Source organism: Aedes aegypti, chromosome 3, assembly GCF_002204515.2.
Source record: "Aedes aegypti strain LVP_AGWG chromosome 3, AaegL5.0 Primary Assembly, whole genome shotgun sequence".
In the NCBI taxonomy this organism is placed as follows: domain Eukaryota; kingdom Metazoa; phylum Arthropoda; class Insecta; order Diptera; family Culicidae; genus Aedes; species Aedes aegypti.
Window position 1 is genome coordinate 125,049,089 of NC_035109.1, and position 15,447 is coordinate 125,064,535.

The window sequence follows — 15,447 nt, forward strand, 5'->3', positions numbered from 1 at the left end:
AGGGCAGTGCTATGTAACTCGACCCAAGCCCGAGGATGGAAAACAGCGCGCTTCGACGGCGAAGTATTCACTGAAGCCCTGAGGCGCGAACGGAACACTCTGCACCTAAACGGTGAAGAGCTAGTTGCTGTGATATCACGAGCATGTGTGATTCTTCCGTGCCGACAAAAACCTCTCCTAGAGTGAACCGCCGGTGTACTGGTGGTGCGAATCAATTGCAAAGCTTCGAGTAATCTGCCTTCGGGCTAGATGAAGAATGCAACGCGCTTGCACAGAAGCACAAAGAGAAGAACGCGATGCAGCATTCAGAGAGCCAAAGTTAGCTCTCAAAAAGGAAATCAAGAGACGAAAACGGATATGCTTTGACAGTCTATGCCAGAGTGCCAATTCAAGTCTGCGTGGTGACGGCTTCAGAGTGGTCATTGCTAAAACGAAAGGTAGCAAAGCGCCCCAAGAGAAGTAGCCGAACTGCAGCGATCGGTAATCGATGTACTCTTCCCGCATCATCCCACAAGCCCATGGCCCCCAGCGCCGTATGCGGCAGATGAAGCAGAAGAAGTGTCGAGGGTGACGAATGAAGAGCTGGCCGAAATCATAAAATCATTAGCGTCAAAGGAACGGGACCAGACAATATTCTGAATGTTGACCTAAAAGTGGCAGTCAATGAGGATCCGGACATACTCAGAACCGCGATGCAACGCTGTACTACCGAAAGCGGGTAAACCATTAGGTGACCCATCAACGTAAAAACCTATCTGTTTAATATATACGACACGTAAGTTGGAGAGTCGGCTGCAGATAATTAGCCCTGCCGAGGCTGAACTTCTGTAACATTGTTTAAATCGGCTAGAAGAAGCAGTTTGCCGAGGCTACTTCTGATGCATGTGTTAAGTGCTATATATACTGGCCCCTCCCCGAAGAAATACCGTAAGGTGATTCAAGGGAGATAAGGGTCTGAGGTCAAGGATAATGTCTGTGCACTCTGTACACCATTTGAGCAATTCAGCGAGAATCGCTCAAGTACAGTGTATGGACTGGTTTTAGTGGGTCATAGTTTGTGCGGCATCCCCACACTGTCTGAGTTATCTTCTCAGGAGAACGTTGGTCCCAGTATGTAGCGGACGCGCTAACTGGTATTCTGACCAACTTCTTCCTCAAAATTGTATCGTGGATTCGAAGCATTCTGCAAAAGTATTCCGGGACTACAACTGTTGCATTATTTACGTTAATCGTCGCTTTGGTACAGAAACGATATCTCCTCTTTTGCTTGGATGTCGTCTCTGGAACCTCACTACTTTCCAAGATTATCCAGCAGGCATGTGGACCTGTAAGGTGCAGAAACCATCGGTAGTTTTCCAGGTTTTGACAGCAGCATCAGATTCGGAACCATCCATCTGCTTTGGGAAGCAGCTATCTTCCTAACATGTTTGCGATACTGGACAGAACATGTCAGTAAACGCCAAGAACGCAGTTTTTAGTGCTACATTGGAGATGCCATCCGACACATGAGCTATTTTTATCTGTAGACCCATAGCTGCTTCAAGAAGCTCGTAGAGCCCCAAATATCTCTTTTGGCTTCTGCTTTTTCATCATCGTATGGTTTAATCGTCAACGTGCAGTGTCGGCGGCCACCTCGTTTGATCATACTGCGGGAAATGACCATAGACGATTGTCTTTACCTTATCCGGGCACAATTCAAATGATGTCGCCGGACCCATTTGCCATCAAGACTCGGTAAACATTGATTGCCCAGAGTCCAATAACCCTTTTTAATCTTGATGAATCTCGTATGTTGATCCAGGGAACAGCACTCGTTCATAATCTTCATAAGACCGCTAAAAAGACTATGTGTGAACAATACAAAATATCAAATACGTACACTGATAGAGTTCAACGTAGCACTAATTTTGACAGAATCAAATTAACACTAAGGCCTTCCTTAGCCGAGTGGTTAGAGTCCGCGACTACAAAGCAGTCATGCTGAAGGTGTCTGGGTTTGATTCCCGGTCGGTCTAGAATCTTTTCGTAATGTAAATTCCCTTGACTTCCCTGGGCATAGAGTATCATCGCACCTGCCACACGATATACGAACGCGAAAATGGCAACTTTGGCAAAGAAAGCTCTCAGTTAATAACTGTGGAAGTGCTCATTAGAACACTAAGCTAAGAAGCCGTCACTAAGCTAAGAAGTCCTCACTTTATACCAGTGAGGACGTAATGCCAAAGAGAAAAAAAGTTAACACTATTCTTACATTTAAGAATAATATAAAAAATGGTAAAATAGTAATAATCTAGCTTGCCCAATGTGACTATCTCCGTCCCAATCAAATTAGGGAATGTAAAACTATGTATGGCCTATCATAAAATGATTATATGTACAGTCTACTTTCGTTCGTTGCACTAAACCTGTAGCCCACCTAGTGAAAGACTTTCACTAATCGGGCTTAGTTTTTAGATGTCAAAATAATGAATACAATAGAAATTCAGGGCTACCAACATTGAAAAATCGAGCTTTAAGTCAAAAGGGGAAGTTTATCTTATTTTTAAGTGGGCTATAGCCCAACTAACGGGAGCCCAATTAAAACGAAGCTCACCTAAAGATAGTGCAACGAACGAAATTTGACTGTATTGATAATGCTTATGTTTAGTTCTCATCATTACGTTACAGTTATAGAACTATATAGCATCCAGCATGCTCACTGAATGTTGTTTTAGTGCTCCATACTCAAAGTTATAGTCCCATTTGAATAACATTGTTCTGTTAAAGAAAATATCACAGTGTCGTCAAATTTACACAACTACTACAGTGTTTCATCTTCTGTGAAACATTTTACGTGAAACGCGTTACTGACAGACATACAACTCTTGGATTTTATATACATGGTGATTTGCCCTTAGTTTACGGTATTTACTCATTCAAATTAAAATCGACTGGTTCTACACATCTTTCGAATTAATTTGGTTCTTCTGCACCATCGACACAGGTGGTTGACTACAGATTCTTCTACGTTACCATCAACTGCTTTTAATTCATAGCAGATGTACTATTGCACATACTCCATTATTTTCGTTTTATCTTATCTCAAATGTTGCGAATTCCAATTACGCTGTACAAACGATCGATAAAACTTGTTTCGCTACCAGCAATTGCGAGACCCTCCATTATCCATACTTCGCCTTCAGATAAAGTAAATTTACCTCCGTTTTTCATGAACACTGCGGTTTTCATCGTTCCAATCGCCCAAATGCGACAGATTTATCGCATTTTACACGTCCATAGCTCGATAGTTGCACTCCGGGAAAATCAATTTGTTGTGCTTCTGTCACTAGTCAGACTCTATACAATAAATAGCTCATCAACAGTCAGTGGCGACGATGATATGACTCCTCGTCAAACAAAAACACACTCCCATCGCCCCAATATGACACACTCTGACTGATGTTTCCGCAATGTGTTGTGGTGAAGGTTGATAGGAACGTAGTCTGCTTTGTCGGGAATATGTGTCAAACTCGAAGAATGCAAATTTTGCGCGTGTGCGTACGACACCCATGATCTAATGACTCTCACACTACTGGCGAACGTTGGACATTTTTGCGCCGTTTCATTGTGCACCATTCGTAAACAAAACCTGTTTGCAACGCAGACGACCAAACCGGTGGATTCACCACTACAAGTGAACTGCGACAAGTGCAGAATTAACTGTGGGATCACAGTAGACGAGAAGGGGATCTACTGTGATGTTTCGTTAAGCTTCCATGAGCTTGACGAAGTGCGTTTGGGATTCGAAGTGGTCGTTGAGTTATCATCATGTGAAGAGAATTATTCACCTTAGTAGAAGATAATCATATTATTGAACTTGTTTCACGCTGTATTTAACATATGTAAAGTAAAAGCAGTTCAGAGTGTATTGTTTACACTGTATTTTTACCGCCGTCAATTTTTTGAAAATTTAAAGCAACATCGCGAACTGTTTTTCCCCTTCAAATTGTCCTCTTCTCGTCGTGTCTCCCACAAACCGTTTCTGTTTAGTTTCATTACAGATCTGGACATCCTGTCCCTTCAAGCTTCATCAGCTTAGTAGTCTAAGTAGTTAAGTAGCTTTCCTTCCCTGTTACAAATGTATTAACTAACCTTAAACTTCTGCAAACTAACATAGTTTTTAAAATAAGTTCAAATTTCAAAATGTAAATAATGTAAAAAAAAAGAAAAGATTTCGGCTCTGTAATGCCCTACGGCGCCTGAGCCTGCCAAATAAAGCAAATAAATGAGATAAGTAAAAAAAAAATCGCGAATTGTTTTTGTCCCAGCACCTGGTGCCATACTTAAAACTCTCATCGAAAAACAGCCTGGAATCAGACGTTACTACGAAACTCTGAGCATCGAACAGAAGGAGAAAAGCGGTCAGAATGGACGTTCTATTAGTAGACTGGCCCAGCTCAGTATGGGAGAAAAATAAAGTTGTATAATTCCACGGGGCACCCCCCACGATTATTCCTTAGGGTTAAAGGGAGATTTCCTGAAAATTTCAGCTCATTTGGTCGTTTCATGAGTTGGCGCATTTGAATTGAAGTTAATATGGCCTTTGCAGCTCAAACATATGGGAAACAGCACAACGTGTACTGTTTGGTTCAGGCAAATTGTGGATTACGTTCAATTGAACCCAGAATGTCAAAAACACTACTTTATGCTATAGCGAACAATATTGTAGAAGGTCGTATCATGATTAAAATAGAAAAAGTTGGTGTTTTAACCATCTGAAGCAGATTTATTAAGCACAAGCAATATTGCTTTGCATTTCTTCAACACCGCATGGTGGCAGCCATCCGGCGCATCATAGCCACCTATGACGCTGGGCGAGCTGCTGCACAAGACGCATGCATAAATGTGATTGTACGTGAGTTCTGACCAAAGCCTAACTTTCAACAACTGAAATGTTAATGAAAACGAGCTTTAATTGAGATACAACCTTCTACAATAATGTTCATTAGGGTATCAACTAGTGTATTTGACATTCAGGGCTCGATTGAATTCGATCAACTAGTAGGGTAACCAATATATTTTGGACCCCTATATATTTTGGACCACCTTGACCATTTTCCTGCAAATTTCCCGGTTTAAATCGAAAGACCAACTCAATTTGCATGACATTTAGGAAGATAGGACTATTCCGCACTTGCATCAACCGTTTATACAAAGAAAATGTGTTTATTTTATCTGAAATTAATTTAATTTAATCGGTGCATCCATGCAACCGTTACAACACGTTACACACAGAAATTGAAGCCGTCAGAATTTTTTCAAATGTAAACAAAAACTTTTTTCAAATTTCTGGACAAAGAGCGTAGAATTTCTTCGGTTTTCCATTGTCGATCGATTGAATAGACTATGGGCAAGCATATTATACATCCAGTGTCATGGACTTTGTCGCCAAACGATGAAAAAATGCCGGGGGTCCAAAATATATACTTTAAGGGTCCAAAATGTATAAGTGTGTCCAAAATAATAAAAAACAGTGCTTCACAGTTCAATAATTTTCGACGGTTTTGGATCCTACATGACCGTTTGGACATTTTTATCTCGTAGATGAAGTTTTTCTCTATATTTTGACATGTTCTCTGACTTGGTTACGCTGTGCAATTAATCAATTGGGACACAAAACTAAAATCCCTTCCTTAGGGGGTCCAAAATACGACCGTTATCCTATACGGAACGAAACAGTGACATAGGGACAGTTTTCAATATATTTGAAACGAATATCCCATACAAACTTCGGATTGAATGCGCCAGCTGGTGGAGCAAACAATTGAGTTGAAATTTTGAGAGAGCTGTTTTCTTACCCTAAGGCACATATCTGGGGGGTGCCCCGTGGAGTTTTTCAACTTTTTTGTTTAAGGGCCAGTCTATTCTCTTAGTGATCAGGATTACAAGCGTGTCGTGAAAGCGTTGAGACGGAATCCTAATACTTCGTCAAGGCGGACTTCCGGCAGCTTCCTGGGAATCTATTCTTCACCGCTTTATACAAGTTTAATGTTCCGGAGTTAAGAAAGCAGAAACTTTGAAAGTTTGCCACAAAATTGTAAACGGAGAGATATACCTGAAAGAGCTTCTACAGCAGCATTTGCTTCCAGCAACACAAGGGCCCTTCAATCTTCTGGCCAGATTTAGCTTCTTATCACTATTCAAATACTATCTTAGATTGGTATGAAGGCGACGGGGTCACTTTTGTTCCGAAGGACATGAACTCTCCCAACGCACCGGAACTAAGCCCCATTGAAAAATACCGAGCTAATATGAGACAGGCACTACGGCAGCATCCCAAGGATGTCAAATCTGAGGAAGACATGGAGAAAAGATGGGTTTCATACTAAAGAAGCTGCAGCCAGTTAAACAGTATAGCCCATTAAAAATGCGAAAATTGTTTTCATACAGAAACCGTATTTTCATTGTTATCGTAATTGAATGTATTTTTGTATTACTGTAGTATATTCTGACATAATTTCGCCATATAGGACATTTAAAGGTATGCTACCGAGTTCTCTCTAGTAACGAGAAAGTAACTCGTAAAAATAATGCGCATCATACCTTCGTGCTGTGCGTACACGAATTCTCTCTGCTCTTGGAAGTTTTTAAAAACTACCTAAAGCAATGAAACAGTACTTTTCAGTGCTACAAAAACAGTAAGTTTCAGTGCCAAAATTAAAAACAGTACTTTTCAGTGCTACTAAAACAGTACTTTTCAGTACTATTTTTTCTACTATTGATCCCTTTACGATCCTTGTTTGGACCCGTGCCTTCGATTTTGGCAACCTTGCTCCCGCGACGCAGCAATTTTGTGTGCCTCCGCGAATTTTTCCTAAGTTACCGAATGTTTCAAGTTTTTTCAGTATGCGAGTACGTCTAGTTTACTGAATAACGAGTGCGTTGCGTGTAGTAACTGAAGTTTTCGTAAAAATTGCTTTGTTTTCGTCATAAAACTAGTTTTGAAAAGTTTTCGGAACGTAACCTCAAAGTGCGAATGATTTTCGGAAAAGCTCGCGGCGCGAACATAACCCCTGACAATTGGACTGATACCTGCTTGTGGAAGTATCACTCTATGGCGAAAGATATCTGCGCAACTTGTGGACAAGAAGAACCAAAATCAGGTGTCAAGAAACGCGGGAAGAAGAAAGATCAAATCGTCGGTTGGATTTCTTGTGACGGTTGCAAAAAAATGTTTCACACCGTTTGTGTTCGGATTAGCAATCTACTGCTCCAGGAAATAGACAACCACTGGTACTTCTGCGAGAAGTGTACTATCCTTGGTACCCTCATCCAAAAACAGACACCAGCACTTCCTCCTTGTACAGACCCATCAAGTTGCGATCTTACAAAGGTTTCGAGCACTATCAACGAGTTGACGGAGAAACTTGCAAAACTGCAGGCGGAGTTGGAAGGCTGCCGACAGACCTGTTGGAGAACTACTGATAAATTGAGGAGTCAGCTTCTCTCCTTAGACCAGATACACGATAGGAATTCTGCGCAACACAAACTGGTCTCTAACATTGAGAAGAAAATCAAAGTGATTGAATCGGGAGCTCGACTTGCTAACACCTGTGTGCGCAGTGTTAACGACTTTAGGATCGCTATCAACAAAATCCCTTTTCGCAAGGGGGAAAACGTTAAGATCCTAGTTCAGAGTGCTCTAATTTCGCTAGGTGTTGAAGAAGCAGACGCTCCCGATGCTAGCTGTTTCTGGGTCCTTCCTAGAGCGTCCAAGTGGACCGACCGCTCAGTTTTGCCCACCACCATCGTCGTTTTCAACTCTAAAGAGGCGAAAGACAAAGTTCTGAAACAGTATTTTGAGAACTTTACGAGGGCCACTTTATCTTCACTTCGAACCGGCCTTGCTCTTGAGTATCGGTTTACGGTGAACGAAGTCTTATCGGTTCCAACCTTCAAAATCCGAAACCTTGCGTTGAGACTAAAACACAGAAAGCTTATTGCGTCTGTCTTTGTGCGTAACGACTCCGTATCTGTGCGATTGCCCAACCAGAAACGGTACATTTCTATCACTAGCTGTGACCAACTGGTAGAATTGACGAATCCTGTCGGCGACGATATTGCTACGGCTTACGAATCTTCCATCTTCTTTGACGCCCTTTCTGCTGACGGGTCGGTAAGTTCAAGACAATAGCGACATTTACCATCAGCGAAACCTACCAAGAATGGCAGCGAACGGTAACAACCTACGGATCGGTCACCTGAATGTCCGGGGCCTCGAGCGACATATTGACGGGATGAAACTTGCTCTAGACCTAGACAAGAAACAGTACTATTTTTTCGGCATCAGCGAGACGAAATTCAAACCCACCGCTCCGGTGGGCCCCATAAAGATACCAGGATACAATTTCATCCGACACTCGTTGCCTGGTGGAAGAGGCCGTGGAGCTAAGACCTGTGGTGGTGTGGGCTTGTATGTAGCAAAAAGGATCAAAGCCACACCTAATCTGAAATCATCGTTCGATCCTACCATTCCAATTGCACAACGCTTGGAATATCTTATCGTTAAGGCTCGAATCAACAACTACGACATCGGAGTTGTAGTACTCTATAACCCGTCCAGCAACAACCAAAGCTATGAGAAGCTACTTCTGGATCTCATCGAGTTCAGCCTAGATAGGGTCTACATTGTTGGTGATTATAATGTTAATATCACGGCAGTTCAACCCTCATACAACCACTTAGCTGTCTAGAGGCTACACGGCATTTTTGGGTTAACTGTCTTGAATACACCCCCTACTTGGATTACTGACACCTCCGCAACAACCATCGATCTTCTAGTGACAGACTCTCCGCAATCGATTGTGAAATCTACTACAGCAGTGGGTAGCTCTATTACGGACCACGAAATCATTTATCTGATCACTGACATCCGTGTGAAGAAACCCAATCCTCATAGGGTTGTGTTCCGGAACATGCGGAGAGTGGATCAGGTTCAACTCCAAGCTGATTTTCAAGCACGGGACCATCAACCTATTTTGGAATGCGTGGACGTCAACATGAAAGCTGAAATGGTAACGACTGAGATGCAATATCTTCTAGAAAGGCACGCACCACAAAGAACAATATTCGTGAGTGATCAGCGCACTCCTTGGATATCCAATGAGATCATTCAACGCCATTTACGCCAGGAACCCGAATAGGGCCAGCGGTGATCGCAATTGGCAAGACTACTGTGTGCAACGAGATCGTGCGGCTACCCTTGTAGCTACAGCTAAACGTCGTTATGCAAACAAGAACTTTGCTCCGGAGTTACCAACTTAAAATACTCTGGAGTAATCTAAGGCGAGATGGAATCCACAATAGCTCAAAGCAATCAGAAAATGATGCTCTTTTCGACGCCAACCTCCTGAACGAATTTTTTGCCGAAGGCCATGAACAACTGGGGACAGGAAGACAGGCCGTTACTCCGAACATGGTGAACAGTATCAGCATCATCAACCGACCAGCACGAGGACGTTTCAAGTTCAGACACACCAACCCAACGAAAGTTGCTATGAAACTATTTGATATTAGTACGAATGCAATTGGATCTGACAATATTCCTGCTTCTTTCGTTAAAATGCTTTGTCCCTTCATTTTGCCACTTTTGGTGAATCTGTTTAACGCCGTCATCGATGCTAGAGCTTTTCCTACCATTTGGAAGAAAGCCATCGTCACACCATTACCCAAATCGGCGAACGCGATCGAACCAAAAGATTTCAGGCCCATAAGTGTACTCCCCTTCTTCTTCTTTTTTTTGGCGTTACGTCCCGACTGGGACAAAGCCTGCTTCTCAGATTACTGTTCTTATGAGCACTTCCACAGTTATTAACTGAGAGCTTTCTTTGCCCATTTTTACATGTGTATATCGTGTGGCAGGTACGAAGATACTCTATGCCGTGGGAATCGAGAAAATTTCCTCTTACGAAAAGATCCTCGACCAGCGGGATTCGAACCCACGACCCTCAGCATGGTCATGCTGAATAGCTGCGCGTTTACCGCTACGGCTATCTGGGCCCCGTAAGTGTACTCCCCGCGATCTCCAAAATTCTGGAAAAGATCCTTCTTGAACAGATTACTGGGTTCCTACACACGACAGAACCACACCTTCTTGCCAAACGTGCCTACAGAGCACACCATAGTACCACAACGGCCATGGTGAAGGTTGGGCAATGTGCACGATATATACAACAACTTTTGCACCGTCATGGTTCTAGTAGATTTTTCTCTGGCCTTCAATTGCGTGAAGCATTCAAAGCTGCAACATAAGCTTCGGAGCGAATTCGATTTCGATGACTGTGCTGTTCAGCTGATCGCATCCTTCCTCGGGAACAGGAGCCAGGCGGTTAGATACGGTGATGGACTGTCGTCGGAAAGAGGACTCGTCGATGGTACACCCCAGGGGTCATATTTAAGAGCGCTGTTGTTTAGCATGTACATAAACAGATTGGCTGCAGTGCTAAAATGTGATTACCACATGTACGCCGACGATGTGCAGATATATGTTTCTGGACCTATCGATAGTGTTGATCGGCTAGTGGATGCTATCAATGGTGACCTGATGTCTATTGAAAACTGGGCTGACGAGAATGGACTTTCTCCTAACCCGAAGAAAACGAAGGCGATCATTTTCTGCAAAGAAGGTAGTGTTGTTCCGAATAATGCAATTCAGTTTTGCGGAGAAAAGATTGCCCTTAGCACCAAAGTCGTCGATTTAGGTCTGTTGTTGGTCGCCAACCTGAAATGGAAGGAGCAGGTCAACTCAGTAACCATGAAGGCGTACAACACCCTATGAACTTTCCGGCGCTTCGGATCGGTATTGTCCTTGCCTGTTCGTCTCAAGCTAGTGCAAGCAGTGATAGTGCCAATGTTCACATACTGTGAAATTGTGTACTACCCTGGCCTGAGCGCGGTCTTAAAGGAACAACTACACCGGTGCTTCAAGTTGTCGATCCGTTTCGTATTCAAGATGAACCATTATGATACGACTGAATCCGTCCGCAACGCGATACTTGACCACGACCTACCGGACAATTACCATCGGCGAATGCGTCACTTCCTATACCAAGCTTGGCACAAACGGCTTCCCGAATACATCTTGGAGCGTCTACAACGAGGTCAGATGGAACGTTCGAGGATGTACGTGGTACCGCCGCACACACAAACAAGGAGAAAGAGCGACCTGATCTACGGGATTTCGTGCTGGAATCGGCTACCCGCCTATGTCAAAGCAACAGCATCGTTCGAGTCATTCAAGCAATCTCTTAGAGCACTTGATTAGGATTGTTTCATTAGTTCATTACGCATATTGATTGTTATTCGACTTGTTCTCCAATGTAATTTTAATCACGTTTTTCTTTCCTTGACCTTATGTAAAGTAAACTAATAGCACAGAGAAACAGACGTAACACTTAGAACAAATCGCGATCAAAATCATAGTCGAGAAAACATGCACGCCCAATGCTAAAATCGTTGTGTTTGGCCGATGGACCAACAGATGCCGGTAGTGTGTAAACGTCAAACGCGAACAAAAACGATGCGAGCGCTGCGGGTGGTGGATTGACCAACTACAATATATTTGAATCGACCGTTAAAAAGGTGGTCGATAGACAGTGATGAGAGTGTGACGTCTGTTTGTCTGTGCTAATAGGCCCACGTATGATAAATAAATTACAATTTTTCGTTGGCGTTGGTGAAAGCTAGCAGTGGTAATCCTTCTTGGATACCGTCTCGGGAAAAAACCTCTTAGGAGGTCACGTCTTCTTTCGTTTATTCACTGAACGTGGTTGCAACTACAAACAAAAGGAAGGGTGAATTTCTGAACTCACAACTTTCTTCCAAAAAAGTGGGATTTAAAACTGTCACCAAACGTGGCAAGGATGGAAGAAAGGACGTTTCTCCGGGATGCGAACTTTCTTCCAAGGGTGAAATGAATAATGTTGATAATTGTATCGAAATGAGCAATCAGTTCGATGCTTTAGACAAATTTTCCGAACACCAAATTGAAGCAGCCTCTAGCCCAGGCTCTTTGATTCAAGTGAGGAAGCAAAGAGTGCCGCCTATCGTGGTCAGTTGTTCCTAATTTGAGGGATTTAGGCAGGAGATCTTGAACTCCATTAGGGAAATCAAGGTTTCCTTCCAAATCGCAAAGAAAGGAGACTGTCGCGTTTTGCCGGAAATTCTTAAAGATCGCAAACTTCTTCTCAATTTTTTTGCTTATGACGACAAAACTGAACGTTTGTTCAAAGTCGTCTTGAAAGGTCTTTCAAGTGACTATAAGTCACCTGAAGAGATCAAAAATGGAATAAATGATTTACTTGTATTTTCCCCAGTCCAAGTAATCATTATGAAAAAGAGAACCCACTTGTTCAGAAAGGGCTTTCTTAAGAATATCATTTAGTTCACTTTAACAAAAAAGAACTGAATAATATTAAAGCTTTAGAAAAAGCTAGACTTATGTTCTATATCCGTGTGACATGGGAACATTTTCAGAAATCTGGAGGAAATTACCAGAACCCCACTCAGTGCCGTCGGTGCCAAAAGTGGGGTCATGGTACAAAAAATTGCCGCTTCGATGCTAAATGCATGATTTGCGAAGGTTCTTCTCACGCTAAGGACGTCTGTCCTGTGAAGGAAGTGTGAAAATCGTTATTCCGCTGCGGAAAAATCGCCCCAAAGCGACTAACTCGGTCGACGTTTCGAATAAGAAAGAGGCCGAGCAAACGAATGCTGCGATGCCGTCGTTTCTCGGCGAGCATTTGCCGTGTTGCCAATATTACTTGCTAACGTTCGCATAGTGTTACCTTAACGTATGTATTCTTCTTCTTCTTCTTTCTGGCATTACGTCCCTACTGGGACAGAGCCTGCTTCTCAGCTTATGAGTTCTTATGAGCACTTCCACAGTTATTAACTGAGAGCTTACTGTGCCAATGACCATTTTTGCATGCGTATATCGTGTGGCAGGTACGAAGATTCTCTATGCCCTGGGAAGTCGAGAAAATTTCCAACCCGAAAAGATCCTCGACCGGTGGGATTCGAACCCACGACCCTCAGCTTGGTCTTGCTGAATAGCTGCGCGTTTACCGCTACGGCTATCTGGGCCCCTAAACGTATGTATTCTTGGAGTCACTAAATTCATGGGACTAGATTTCCCATCTTCCACAGGAAGATACCGATAAGTTCATGTGCGCCAATTGCGGGGGCAATCATTAGTCAAATTTTTGGGCTTGCCCTTCACGTAGGCGAGCCATTGAGGCTCGTGCCAGGCAGATGAAAGATAATATCCGTTACGATAACGGTCGTTTACGAAATTTCCTTGGTAGAGTTTCGAACAATGCTCATTTTTCAGTTAACGATCGCTTGATCAAGAATCATACCCATCAGGAAGATTATAATCAAGCTCATTCACAAATTAATTTTAATCCGTCGGGTGCCGTTCGAAACTTTTAATTTCGAATGTATCTACCCAAGGAAATTTTTTTGCCGATATCGTAGCAGGTAATTGGAACTCTTCCCCTTTTCATACTATGAGTAATCGTTCTAATTGTTTAAAAGCAAATGGAAAAAACTCTGCCGCCACAGGAAACTTCTACTCCGCCTCTTCGTCTACCGAAAATTCTAACGGAAAATCAACAGATAATGTGCCCACTTCAAATGATATGTCTATCTCTGATTTTAATTTTCTAACTGAACAATTGAATCTAATGATCGATGCAATGTTCAAAGCCACCACTATGACTGAAGCAGTGCAAGTTGGTGTAAAATTTACTAATCAAAATATTATTGGATTACGTTTGTCTAATGGACCAATAAATAATAATTTAAATATTTTGAATTGGGTTGCTCGTTCTTTGAATAGTAAAGAGGACGAGCTGTTTAATTTTCTTACAGCTAATAACGTGCATATTGCAGTTATTACTGAAACCTATTTAAAACCTGAATCCAAATTTAAAAAGATCCTAACTTTTTTGTTCACCCTAATGATTGAATTGAAGGGGCCTGTGGGGGAGTTGTAATCATCATTCCTAGGCGTATAAAACATCAACAGTTACTGTTTTTGTCATTTGAAACTAAATTTTTTGAAACTTTAGGTGTTTCTGTTGAAACACAGCATGGTAAATATACTTTCATAGCTGCCTATTTGCCTTTTCCATGCTCTGGACAGCAAGTTAATTTGCTCCAAACTGACTTGCGAAAATTGACTCGCAATAAGTCAAAATTTTTTGTCATTGATGACTTTAATGCCAAACATCGGTCATGGAATAATTCTCAAAGTAATTCCAACGGCAGAATTTTATTTGATGAGTGATCTTCAGGATATTTCTCATTTGAATACCCAGATAGCCCTACGTGTTTTTCCTCTTCTTGAAATCCATCTACGATTGATTTGGTTTTAACCGACTCTAGTCATCTTTGTAGCCCACTGGTTACTCATGCTGATTTTGATTCTGATCATGTCCCTGTAATATTTCAAATATCTCATTAAGGCCCAAGTAAAAATGGAGCAAATGTCAGAAGTGAAAAAGCAGTTAAAATCAAAAAATCGAGAAAAAAAAACACAAAGCTGTTTTATTTTCAAAACAAAAAGGCTGTGTGTTTTTATTTTTTCTGATTTGTTGATTCAAGGACGAAAAATGCTTTTTCTTGTTTGATATTGGCTTAATTTTTACTTGCACCTTAAGCGAATCTCAATTTTATCAGCTCCACGTTCAATTATTTTCGAGCTGACTGGAATATATATGTATGAAACATATATTGAGTCTAATCTTGATGTTAACATTGTTGAAGCCAGGGGCATTGGAATACCAAAATGTGAAGTAAGTATTTGAATTTGAATTATAGACGATGATCTTATACTCTTGATCCGTCTTAAAAACGTAAGGAGAAGGCTGTGCATTTCCGTGTTATAGGAAAATGGATCGGCCAGGACCAAAGATTGATTTTAAGCACTAATGTGTTTTGCTAGGTGTGCACACTGACAAGTGCTGCCGCTCGCAGCCTACTTATATCATATTTGAATATCTTTTGGTCAAGATTACCCTGTGCGTAAATTCATGCTACACATCTCCTCTCCTATCCGCATTATTTTATATTGAGTTGAGATTCATTGCTGGAAATTTTGATATTTTATATTGAGTTTCGAACACAAAACATATTATTTACAAGTCGTTCATGTCAGAATGGTTACTTTCAGCTTGTAAATATTCACCAATTTAATTTTACGAGTATAATTTTGGAATAGTAAAGACATGCAAATCAGTCATGATCTCGACATTGTTTCCTTCAGTTTTTAGTTTATTACAAGACAAAGTTTATGTACAAAAACAGTTAGATTTTGTGAGTGTTTCCTGTTCCAATATTTTTACATCAAGCTTTGGGAGTATTTCTTCAGCAGATTCAGGATCTTCTATTCACCACGGATATACT

At 41.7% G+C, this 15,447-nt stretch overlaps 1 protein-coding gene across 19 annotated transcripts in view; it reads right to left on the reverse strand.

Annotated features, from left to right (window-relative positions):
* LOC5575778 (TLD domain-containing protein 2) overlaps window positions 1-15,447 on the reverse strand; it is a 635,746-nt gene that overhangs the window by 130,781 nt on the left and 489,518 nt on the right. Inside the window, exon 1 of one of the 19 annotated variants that reach the window (XM_021850062.1) lies at window positions 3,198-3,446. The exons of 15 other annotated variants lie outside the window; for them this stretch is intronic. In XM_021850062.1, coding sequence (XP_021705754.1) covers window positions 3,198-3,228 — 31 coding nt within the window. In that variant the 5' untranslated portion in view covers window positions 3,229-3,446. Of the gene's footprint in view, window positions 1-3,197; window positions 3,447-15,447 lie in introns of those variants that run through there. 3 more of the 19 variants (XM_021850060.1, XM_021850061.1, XM_021850063.1) reach the window with 3 other exon arrangements.